The 12,833-nt window shown below is 36.6% G+C and overlaps 1 protein-coding gene across 2 annotated transcripts in view; it reads right to left on the bottom strand.

Moving 5' to 3' along the window:
- Positions 1 to 1,461: 1,461 nt before the first annotated feature.
- CEP55 (centrosomal protein 55) overlaps positions 1,462 to 12,833 on the bottom strand; it is a 28,015-nt gene continuing 16,643 nt past the window's right edge. The window contains exons 5-9 of one of the 2 annotated variants that reach the window (XM_077125409.1): positions 8,955 to 9,105; positions 7,273 to 7,586; positions 6,245 to 6,316; positions 5,422 to 5,547; positions 1,462 to 3,823 (exon numbers count right to left, since the gene is read on the bottom strand). In XM_077125409.1, the coding sequence (XP_076981524.1) occupies positions 3,626 to 3,823; positions 5,422 to 5,547; positions 6,245 to 6,316; positions 7,273 to 7,586; positions 8,955 to 9,105 (861 nt within the window). In that variant the 3' untranslated portion in view covers positions 1,462 to 3,625. The remainder of the gene's footprint in view (positions 3,824 to 5,421; positions 5,548 to 6,244; positions 6,317 to 7,272; positions 7,587 to 8,954; positions 9,106 to 12,833) is intronic. The other variant, XM_077125410.1, reaches the window with a different exon arrangement.

Raw genomic sequence — 12,833 nt, forward strand, 5'->3', positions numbered from 1 at the left:
GGGGTGTAAAATGGTATAGCCACTTCAAAAATGTATTAGTTTCCAATAAAGATAAACAACTGTATTACTTTGTTAAGATGCCAGAATGCAATATATCAGAAATGGAATGGTTTTTAATTTTTTTTTTTTTTTTTTTTTTGCATGGGCAGGCACTGGGCATCAAACCCAGGTCTCTGGCATGGCAGGCAAGAACCCTGCCTGCTGAGCCACCATGGCCTGCCTGGAATGGTTTTAAAAGGGAATTTAATAAGTTACAAGTTTATAGTTCTAAGGCCATAAATATGTCCTAAGGTATCCAGAGAAAGATGCCTTGGCTTAAGGAAGGCTGATCTAGGGAGGAATGTGGCTGGCATCTGCTGGTTCTTGCTCCTGGTTCCATCGCTTCCAGCTTCAGATGCCAGTGGTTTCCTAAGTGTCTGTGGGCCTTCACTTAGTTTCTCTGAGACGCAACTTTGGATTCTGGCTTTCTTAACGTCTCATGGGAAGGCACATGATGATGTCTGCTGGGCTCTGCCCCTATCTAGGATTCTGCTCTCTCTGTTGATACTCCAAGCATCTTCAAACATCCAGCTCTGAAGCAACCGTTCTCCAAGCGGTTTTTGCAATTGTTCTGAGGTTTCTCTAAATGTTTCCCCTTTAAAGTACTCAAACTAATCAAGACCCACCTTGGATGTGCGGAGTCATATCTCCATCCAATCAAAAGGCCACACCCACCACTGGGAGCACCACATCCCTGTCGAGACAATCTAATCAAAAGTTTCTGCCCTACAATACTGAATCAGAATTAAAAGAAACAGCTGCCCCTACAAGACTGGATCAGGATTAAACTTTTCTGGGGTACATAACAGCTTCAAACCGGCACAACATCATCTACTATGACCCAACAATTCCACTTCTAAGTATTTCCTCAATAAAAATGGTCCACAAAAATCGCTGTGCAAATAACAATCCAAATGATCATCAATTGGAGAATAGAAAACCAAATTACGGCATATTTATAGAGTAGCATATAGTTCAACAATAAAAAAGAACAAATTACTGATACATGCAGCAATATGGAAGAGTCTGAAACATACTGTTGAGCCAAAGTAACCAGACATAAATGTATGATTTCATTTACATGAAGTCCAAGAACAAGCAAAATTAATCTACGGTAATAGAAATAAGAATACTGATTGCCTCTGCAATGTTTTGGACTGAAAAAGGGATTGAAGGAACTTTCAGGGTGGTGATGGAAAGAAACTATAACTTTATTTGGCTGATGATTACATCATGAATGCATACATTTGTCAAAATTTGTTAATCTGTACATTTTACTGTCTATAAAATATTTTTTTCTAAAAAATGAGAGGAATCTTGGCATGGCAGCCGAAAAATGTATTGATGGGGGATGTCAGGGCAATATAATGAAGTAGAAAGAGGATGAACTTTGGAATACATTGAGCTAAGTTTATATCTTTCTTTACCATTTACTAGTGGTGACTTTGGGCAAATTGTTTAATCTACTGTAAGCCCTAGTTGTCTAATCTGCAAAATGGCATTGGTACCAGTACTTCATAGAGTTGCAATGAAGAGCTAATGAAATTAAGTAGAGTAAGAATCTAGCACAGTTCCTGGTATATAGTTTATAGTAATCTGAACCAAGATGAGGTTCTTTCCTATGAAAGAGGGTGGACAATGAGGGAAAGTGGGACTTGTCTTTAATTATGAGAACCTTGAAGACTTTTAGTTATTGAAGATGTCTTTTTATTGACCCTTGTTTCAATAATATGATCTAGGGAAAAAATAATTTTTCCTGTCTTAGAGCATCTATTAATCAGAAATGTACAAACTCCCCTACACAATAGGAGAGCTCTACATGCCAAGTTTTCTTGAAAGTTTTCCAAAGCATATTATTGATATTGGTATCAAGATTTTGGCAGCTAAAGTAGGCAGAGAAAGCAGCTAACTACAGATCCTTCAGAAAAACAAAGTTTAGTAAGGATCTTGAAACAGAAGCTCCAGGAGTTCATTCTTCATCTTTAGGAATCAAATTTCAATGGTTGTCAGGATGAAGCTTCCATTATACTTATGTTCCTTCCGTCCAGTTATCCTGTGAAGTCACATGGCCTATCGTGGGGCATGGACCCCCTTGGCTTGTGGTTCTGGCTCCATTCTCACTGAGTGACTGAGGCATTTTCTACCTCTATAAACTAGAGATAATACCTGACTTGCTTAAAAGTTACAGGGAGAACAACTTCTTTATGGCATACATTTATGATAGGATACTATGACCTCTGCTATAACACTGTAGGTCAGAAAAAGAAGGGCATTTCTACATCTTTTGACCAACTATGGTTGAAGGCATTGCATGTTTGGGATTATTAAAAAGCAAAATTTTATTTCCATAAACAGATTTGTATGTTTTTATAGTCAAAAATCAAACTATGTGATTAGATATTAATTTTTTTGCCTTTGCTATAAATGGTTCAGAATATTCATAGATCAAGAGCTGCTATCTGATCAATAAAGACACCTGAAACCATCTGCTTCTGGTTCAGTTATATCTTCAAACACCTTCTCATTTTACCCTGTGTACTAATCTGGAATCCCTTGACACTCCTTTTGGAGTAGAAATATTAGAATAGCTGCGGCTTTATACATATACGTTAGACATACTAAAACTTATTAAATAATTTTATTTCTTTTCTCTTTTATTTACTAACAGTAGTTCAGTGTTAATCATTTTAGAAAACCTGAAAAAAATTCTTTTTAAAATTTGGTTTATACAAATTTATATATACAAAGTATATATATAACAATATCTATTCAAATAAGCAATTATCTGATAAATACATTGCCCAGCTTTAAGTATGCTTAAAATAAATAAAATATCTGAAAATCAAATAACAGGGCTAGCTGGGTTTTGTTAAAATTCATTTTAACAGTTTCAGCTGACTACACGTACTAATGGAATTCAAATTAAAGCAATAGTCAGTTAACATGAGAGTAAACGTGAGTGGCTACATAAGCGTATACTTTCAACACAATCTGCTTTGTGCTTGGAACACAGACGCTTTTACAGTTTCAACAGCAAGGCGCAACAAAGATCCAGAAATTTCCCAACTTTTCTAATACATGCTCTATTACAGTGAAGAAAAAAATGAGAAAAGTAACCTTTTAACAATGGACATAAAAATCTGAAGTCTAGATTTACTAACTGCTTGGATAAAAAATAATCCTTAACAGTGAGATCCTAGGTTAATTACCTTTGATTTCTTAAAAAATCCAGTTATTACAAAAGCCACAAAACAAAATATTTGCTTGCAGGTGCAAAAGATATAACCCACAAGCAATAACTGGAACTTTTTCTCCATCAGGTACTTTACCAGTGTAAAATGTTAGTAGTCTCAATATACACTGCTCAACATATTCTGTCAGTTTCTTTAAAGCATGATGATGAACCATCTCAGGGAGGTATCACTGCCAAGGAAAATGCAAAGCAGCCAAGAAATACTCACTCAACTGCCAGCATCTCAGAGGAGGACAGGCAGTTTTTTACACGAGAGGTGAAATATGTAACTCAAAGTGTCTGTAAGCTAACATAAAGGTACAGTATTAAATCTTTTGACAGAAAAAAAATTTGCTACTTGGAACAGTATTCAACATGAACAAGTAAATCTCGATGTTCAGTGGCTGGGTACTGTATATTGCACTTGGGACATTCCACCAGGCTTTCATTTAGTACAGAGGGGCTCTTTGGTGAGGCAACTTTTATTCTGTTCTCAGTCTCTCCTTGGAAAGTGATTAATGGCTCTGTGAAGGCCAATTCATGAAGCTGCTTCTGAAAAATAAATTTCAAATGAATGCCATTTGTATATAAGGCCCATCACTCAGCAGTTTAACTGCTTCTTAAATACTGTAGTTGTTTCAGCCTTGCAGACAAATTTTATTATGAGTGTCTGTTCACCAGTACTGCAGTGGTACCTACCATATCAGGTAGTTATGGATGGAAATTATTCAGAAAATATGGGGATTAAGTGTTTATATGGATCGGCTTTATTAAATACTTAGCACAAATGTAAAGGAAGGTCTATGTGCAAGGCTGAATAAATTGGCCAGTTTTATAAGGGAGGTGCAAATTCAGCAACAAAGGAATTAAGAGGAACAGATAATTTCGGCAGATCAGTTTATATATAAAAACAGCAAAGATTTTCTATAATATCTTTGTGAGGTTCCTTTTCCATGTACTTTTCTAAAGAATTTAGAATAATCAATAAAGCTTAAAAATGAGTATTTTGTAGCATACTATGAAGAAGACAATGGGCAGTAGGAACATAAAGAAAAGTATAGAGAAGTTATGAATTCTTTTACATACCCTCTGGCTATGAAAAAATAGTTATAAAAAATAATCATTATAGAAAATGAATTTTAAATTTCAATATTACAAATGGTTAAAATCAATAATACACCAAGGAACAGAGCCAAAAATATATTATCTTTCAGTCAGACTGAATGTTTTTTAAAAACAATTGCTTTTTTTCTCCTTTTGAAAATTGAGGAATTATATTTGTAGCATTTCATTATCTGCAAATATGAAGCAGTAAATACTAGGATGACATATAAATTATGTACTAAGGGGACAGATACATAAACACAGACCTCAGCAGATGTGGTCCAAAAACTTTTTAGTAAGATGAAAATAAGTCAAAAACCATTTCCTCATAGGAACAATGTTATTTAAAAAGTGACTATAAGGGGGTGAGAGGGTAGTTCAGTGGTAGAATTCCCACCTGCCATGAGGGAGACCTGGGTTTGATTTCCAGGCCATGCACTTCCCCCAATAAAAAAGAAAAAAAGTGATTATGTTTTCAGGGTAACCTAAAAATGTGCCTAACTAATAATATGCCTAAAAAGTATATTAACAGCGGGCAGTGCAACAGTGCCAATTTGGAGACCTGGGTTCGTTTCCCGGAGCCTGCTCATGTAAAAAAAAAAAAAAATTATATTAACAGTTGTGGTTCATTATACCTAACAACGGCATTGTTTATTTTTTAGACAGAAAAAAGAAAAATAATTTCAGTTCAAGATTCTAAGACAGCCCTCCCTTACACCTTCCCTTCCCTAGGCCAGGCACTTTTTAATGCCTCTAGAATCACGGCACCCTAGTGGGGAAGGGAGAAGGTTGAGGGGCAGAATGATTCCAGGCACCAGTAGCATACCCTTTACCAAGACAGTTCATAACTGTCCCTCTCTGGAGTGCTCTGAATTGATGCTCAGAGGACAGCTGTTTCATATGAGGCTGGGGATTTGCCTTCTGGTTTGAGATACAGCTGTTCTTAAGGTATATCACCACAGTTTGTGAACTAACTTGCTACATAAACGGAAAGATGGCAGAAAGAGACAGAAGAAAGGTTTTAATTTTAATGACTCCAGACTCACCAAGGATTCCAACTGTGTTATTTGACTTCTTGCTTTTCGGAGCTCCTTGAGAATTATATGCAATTGATGCTGCATATTTTGACGGTCAAGTTTTTCATTTTCAAAGTCTGAAGCACATGCCTGCATCTGGAATGCCCAGGATAAGAGAATTATGACTGTAATACTGTCTAGTTTTCTTAACTGGATGCTTGCTTTATTAGAACCAAAAGAAAAAAAGCATTTATTTTGCTATCATAGTAAGAATTCATCTGATCACAGTGAGATATTAATACATGAAGATGCTTTTATTTGAGAATTTGTTTATTCAAAGAGCAAAGCTAATGCTTGAGGTATAAAAGAGTGAAGGGTAGCTTAAGAAATTGCTGGACAGAAATTTTCTTCCTCTTCCTCTTTTTTCGGGGACGGGAAAGAGGAGAAGAGATGACTATTTACTGGTCTGGAATATACTGAGAATCTCTAAATTCTCAGAACAAATGGTGTCTCTCTGAGTTTTGTCTAAAGTTATAAAGTAGCCCTGTTAGGAAGATACCATTACACTAGAGTAGGAACTGCAAATGTCACTGCAGAAGAGCAAAATTTGCCAAGGACTATATCTGCCTGTCAAGAAAACTACCCCTCATCTCCAAAGAATGTGGTTAAGCCTAAGGACAGTAACAGAAATATATGGCTAGCACAGATACTCTCTTTGAATACTTTTTGTTAAAGTCTTTTAATAACATTTTCCACAACTCTCAAATAGTTCTCCACAGAACAGTATAAATATGAAGAAAAACTCCATTTTCTAACAGATTGAAGTGAATTTAGAAACAACCCCAATAAGTACCTGTTGTTCCAAAAGAGCTACCCTTGTTTGTTCTTCTTGCTGCTTTAACAGAGATGTGTAAAGAAACTGGACCTGTGGGATGTAAAGAGAGTCAATGTCGCCACATTCGACTGTTATTGCTTGACCTGGAATTCATGAGAAGCTCACATCACAGGCCTCATAGCCAACAAGAACAACATCTGTTAGTCTGGGGTGAGTCATGCCAGCTGGTTATTTGACTGCCATCTGTGCAAGCAGCTGAGCAGTACCACCCTGGCTGAGTTACCCAGTGCACACAGACTGGAAGGTGGTAAACAGCACTGTACTCAGCAAGGCCCACACCCACTTTCCTGGAGTTTCTGACATTTACTAATGCCTTGGCTCCCTGGCAGCAGAGTGGAGCAAAATCCTCAATCAGTTCTGCTTATATTTTCCCAAATATCACTGCTTATACTTGTAGGCAGAAGTGGGGGTGGTAAAGGCTAAGAAGGCAAATGTTACAGACTACTAACATATTCCCTATCTCAAATTTTGAAGGATTTTCAAAATTACTGTTCTAATAGTAGCAAAAACTAATATGGACCTAGTCCTTTAGTTTACAAAGCACTTTTACAATTCTCTCAATTGATCCTCACAAAAGCCTTGTGAGGCAAAGATTTGGCTCTCTTTACCTTCTTTTTTTTGGTTTTTCAAGCATACCTTGAGGTTCCTCAGAGCCTTTACGTATGTAATTCCCTCTGCCTGGAAGGATCTCCCACACAATCACTGGCCTGGCTGCTTCCTTCTTGTCATCAGGTCTTAGCACAAATAGCATCTCTTCAGAAAGGCCTCTACTGGCTCCCAATTCTTTCTTTCAAGTTATCCTGTTTTACTTTCTTCAGTTTACTTGCCTGATTTCATTTTAGAATATAAACTCCTGTAGGGCAGGAACTTGTTTTGTTCCTTGCTGTATCCAAAGTTGTTTATTAAAATAGTCTCTGACACATAGTAAGTGCTTGATGAAAACTCTGAATTATGAAATCATGGAAAACCCTTTTGGTTAGGTTTACCTGAGATAAGAGCTCTTCGGATCTCTTCTTCTCTTCTTCAAGTTTTTCCCTAGCAATATCATTCTCCTCCTTGAGCCTTTGTATTTTTTCTGTTTTATGCCTTTCATCTTCCAAATGTTGTACATCTGCCTTTCTTTGTGAACACAATAGTTGATTTAAATCTTGAACTTCTTTTTGGGTTTCTTCATATTTTCTTCTAAATTCACTAAGTTCCAAACTCAACTGAGTTATGGTTTCTCGTTCAACCTCAAGATCTTTTTTTGCATTTGCCAAGAGATGGTTGTAATATTTTTGCTTTTCTTCTTGAAGATAATCTATGACAAACAACATTATGGCATATGTTATTTTATAAAAGAGATAATCCTGAAAAGTTAAACATCAAACAACTTTCTATAAGCAAGATCACTCCCTCCGCTTACAAAATGAAGAGTGAAGAGACAGAGACTATGGTTGATATTTGATTGAATAAGAAACAGAAGTTCAGGTACATTGTTTGAAGATATGAGACAAACAAAGAGAGGAAGTAGGAACAGTAATAAAACTATTTTGGGAAGAGAAAAGGTCAATATATGCCTAAAGAAGATAAATCAAGAAATAGAGATATAAGCTTAATGTATAGATATGAAGATAATTGCCAAAATTAAAAACAGAAGTGTTAAAAGCAGCTGCCTCTGGTGGAAGAAGGAGGCACTGAGGATAGGGAAAGATAGAACCTGGCCCTTCTGTGCTACTACGAAATTATTTTAACAAGTGCTTATACTACTTTGATGAAAAACAGAGAGCATGCACACAAGAGACAGCACTACTAAAAACAAAAATTAGACCCTGCCCTAAAATCCTAAAATCCTACTTTTCTCTGTAGTAAATTTAGAAAGTGACTACAGTAGTAACTTTGTCTCCATCTGGCTAAACAGCTTTGAATGACCTCTTTAGAAACACTTCCTTTTGGTATTAGCTTTATTTTAAATACTCAAATGTGATGCTCCAAGATTATGAATGAGCCTTACTAGCCTTTCTTTAGTCTTATCTTTAAATAATTTCAGGCTTCAGTTCTGTTAGGACTGTCAGCCTTTTCACAAGTGCTCTGCATGGGAGCGTCTCTTCTTTTCCTAGCTCACCACCTGGACTTGCTGAAACTATTTCATCTGCAAAGTAAGAATAAGGACCCTCCTTTCCCACCTCTCAGGTTCTTCTGAAACTCAGTTGAGATCAAGGTTAGGGAAACTGCAAAGCACTTTGCAAAAACTGATATCAGTAGTAGGAAATTTCCATCTCAGTTCTATGGTGAGAGTCAGATGATTGGAAAATCATCTATAAATGTGTTCTTTCTCCTAAGTTTGATATGGGAAGTGCTGAAGGGAAGCAGAGCAAAAGGATGATTATCGGTGACAAGGTCAGTTCTGGGGAAAGTAAAGTTTGAGAAGGACTTTAAGGAGGATGAGGATATGCACAGGTAGAGAAAACTAAATCTGACTTCAAAGCTGCCAGCTGCTTTACCATGTGCCTTGGGACCCCCTTTTGTCAGAAAACATTAGGAAATGAAAAAGCCTTGCTAAATGGCATTTCTTACTTCAGGGCTCTTATTTTCTTTCTAACACATATCTATAAAAATCTAAATTTGGTGAATCACTCCTTTTGGAAAATGTCAGGCCTATTCCCCAAATACATTTTTATACCAGTACCTTCTGATTCAGTCTTTTTTGTCTGCTGTGGGAGTGAATGAGCAGCTGTTTCCAATTGCTGTTCCAACTCAAAAATCTTTGCTAAAAGTCCTTTTACGTAGACCTCTCGCTGCTGATCATATACAAGCCACTGCTGATTTTTCTCCAAAGCCTCAATGAGAAGATGAAAGAAAATGAACCATAAAAATACCAAAACCTTTAATGGACAAGGGAGCCCAAGTGATGTAGTTTTTTCAACCCATAAAAGCTCTTATGGCTCACAGAGTATTATGGGCAACTATTATATGGTCTGTGGCAAAGAAATACATTCTAATATCACACACCTTCAGAATAAATAACATGGCAGAGTCACAGTTTATGTGGGTTAAGTTTATGTGTCTGCTCTCTCCTCTCCACAACATCTTTGTGTCTCTGTACATGTCATTCTCTATAAGCAAGAATGTCTATGTGGCAGTCATGGAGTTGTGCTGCACAGATCCCCTCTTTTAAAGAGCTTGCCACCAGCTGTAATGAGTGCAATTAATGAACAGCCCCCAGCTTTTATCTCCTTCAGGTATCTCTCAGCCTTTGAGCTGAGCTGGGTGGTCCCATCCAACAACTGAAGAAAGACCTGGCCATTTCCATCCAGCACGGGACTCTGCTCTGGGGCAATCTTTGCTGTGGAGCTCCCAGGAACTGATAGAGATTTTGTGTGGCTTGCATCAGGGTCTGACTGCCCCTCCCCAGTTCTGCTTCCTCCCTTTTCTTTACATGGATATTACTTCCCAATAAACCATTTGCACTCCTAATTCCATCTCAGTGTCAGCTTCCTGGAGAATCAAACTTAAACAGCTGCCTTTTCTCTTCTTCACCATTTACCTCTTTAGAACCCAGTTAAGAATTCCAATCTGGGATCAATCACCTGTTTTGTATAGGGCTTTGGTACTTACAAATTCAGTTGAAGAAATATAAATGTCTATTTATTTAAAAAGAAAACATTTTACCAACCATTTTCAACTTTTTATGTTTGTTATTTCTCTCAAACACATAGAAAGTTCCTTAAAATGGCAGACCATACTTTTCTGAGAGGATTTCTAGCTTTTGCATATAACACATACTCAAAAAATAATTTGAATGATGGGACAATATAGTAAAATAGACAGTATCCATTTAAGTTAGCTGGCAAGAGGGAAGATGATTCACTTTACTGTTACTACTAATAATTGTTTTTAATTTCAATCACATCTTTCCCTCAAGAAGCTTATTGCTTTTTGATAACCATACTAGGTCACCTAACACTACGTTCAAATTCTTATAAAATCAACGTACATTATCTGTAGATCTTCACACCTCATCTATAGACACTCAGAAAAGTAGCAACATTAACTCAATAACTTTAGTCAATAAAAACAAGGTGGAATATATGAACAAAGGAACATGTATTTATGAAGTATCTTTTTTCCCAAACAAAACATTCCATTGATGTTGTTAAGTAGGGCAAATTTATATATCCTCTGATTTTTTCACTGTTTTTAACCACTTGATCCTTGGAAATTCAGTAGAGGGCAAAACAAAACAAGTCTATCAGCCCAGCCATCCTTAGCAATTGCACACTACCTCTTCTCCTTGTCTCCCACCCCCAATTTTGAAAGGAGAGGTGGCAGCTTTGCTACAAGTAGATAACTCATCTGCTAGTGCTAGAGAAAAAAGTTTAGAAGTTCTTATATAGCACCAGCATGCAATTAGATTATAACTCCTTTCTCCTTTCCAGTCTAGGTGTTCAGTCCAAGAAGATGGATGTCCCCTCTTCCATGTTCCTGATAGGCTGGGAAAATAAGTCTCAATGGCTGTTTGTACAAAGAGGGCATGCCTATCTAAACCTAATGCCATACACCTAAAATACTATGGAGGAAGGGTTCTAGACACAGAGGGCCTAGTGCCCCTTCATGATAGCCAAATTCACCTGTACTGAGCCTTTTGCCCCTGCCATCCAGGTTATGATTTTTCTACCCCTACAGCAATGCCTACTTGAGCAATGACTCATAATTGGATCTTGGTGAACACTGACTGCTTTTGGATTAAGTGAAAAATGATGTGTCCATTTATTTTTGCTCAACAACAGAAATCTTTAGTTGGAGGGTAATTTCTCCATCAAAGAGAGTGAGATGTGATGTAGGCTATTACAAAAGCTTTAGGTTAATTAATACAATGATCTATATTTCTGAGCAAAATCACTATCCCTACTTAGTTCAGTTCAACCTCTTCCTCAGTTCCCCAAATTATTGTATCTTCTTAAAGCTAATCATATTAATAACTAAGAATTTTTGAAAGTTTCGTAACACCACTTACTAAAACTGAAGCTATGTTACCTTAGACTGATATTAAAATCTTCTACAATCTGTCTCTTCTATCTCTTCAAGTTATAGTCTTGCCTCTTCTTTCTTTCACTGCAGCCTTGTTTCCTACATGGCTACACACACCCTCTATGCCTTTTAAACTCTCCTCTCTGCTCAAAATGTTCTAGAACCTCTTCCTATCACCTGCCCACTTAAATTTCATTTTTTCATGAACTTTCATGAGTCCAGGTCACTCTTTGAAGGCTCTTGGCCATGACTTCCCTCACCAAGTTCTTTCTTTTTTGCAAACCATAGTACTTTTGCTGTTGCTCCAACCCATTTAATTAAGCATCTTATACGTGTGACCTTGGTTGCTTTTTTAAAAATAATTTCATGAATGAGGTCATTGATTCCATAGCAAGTGGCTGCCTGACAAATATTTGTGAATGATGATGATAACACGGAGTATGAAAATGATGATTGCAAGAACTAGCAAGCACTCAACAAGTACTTTAGCCCAGAACTAGTTTGAGAGTATTTGGGGAAAGGAGGACAGGATATGAAAAAGTCTAACAGTTTCTCACTCATAGCAGAACAATAAATTTAGAATGATTAAAAAAGAATCAAATACTTTCAAAAATCTATTATTCATGAACTAAATAATATATAAAAATGTAATCAAGGGGGAGTGGTGCAAGGGTAGTTCAGTGGTAGAATTCTTGCCTGCCATGAGGAAGACACGGGTTCGATTCCTGGTCCATGTACTTCCCAACAAACAAACAAACAAACAAACAAAATTTAACAAATGGTGCTGCAAAAATGGGACACTCACATGGAAAAATAATGCAGTGTGACCCCACCATACAAAAAAAAAAATGTAAGCAAAACCCCTTTGTAATAGAACTATCATAATTGTTTCCATAATTTTACAAGTTTGAATATGTGTCCCTTATGTCATAATTCATCCTAGGCCTTTGTAATTTGTTATCAATGGCTGAAGTGCAGCCGGCACGTATAACTTCACAGCCATCAGGGCTACAAGAAAGAGATGGTATAAACACAAGATTCTTGATGAGAAAAGTTGTAATAATATAATTTTACTGAAGCAACAAACAAATGAAATGAATTTTCAAAAGAATTCAATTCTTTTTTAATCACCCTACATTTTTTGGAGGAATCTCTAAAGCGATGAGATGGGATAAGTGGTAAGGAATAGTGAAGTTTTTTTAGCTATTCCACACATATGTATAACAGGTTTGCCCTCAAAGAATATTGGTTTTGTACAGCAAGTACTGTAACCCACTTCTTCATATCCAATTGGACGTAATATAAATCAAAGTAATTTGGACTTGAAAGAAACTATAAATGTCAACAACCTCATTTTTCCAAGAAAGGATATGGATTTCAGATTACTAACTAATGGGAGAACTAGGCAGACAACTCTATCAACCTTAATATGATCTATTTTGCATAGATAAGATTCTTCCATTTTAATTTTAGTCTGAAAATACAACATAGTGTTACTTGCAACTCTTTCCAGACATATGGTTCCACAATGAAGTGC

This window comes from Tamandua tetradactyla, chromosome 13, assembly GCF_023851605.1.
Source record: "Tamandua tetradactyla isolate mTamTet1 chromosome 13, mTamTet1.pri, whole genome shotgun sequence".
NCBI lineage: Eukaryota > Metazoa > Chordata > Mammalia > Pilosa > Myrmecophagidae > Tamandua > Tamandua tetradactyla.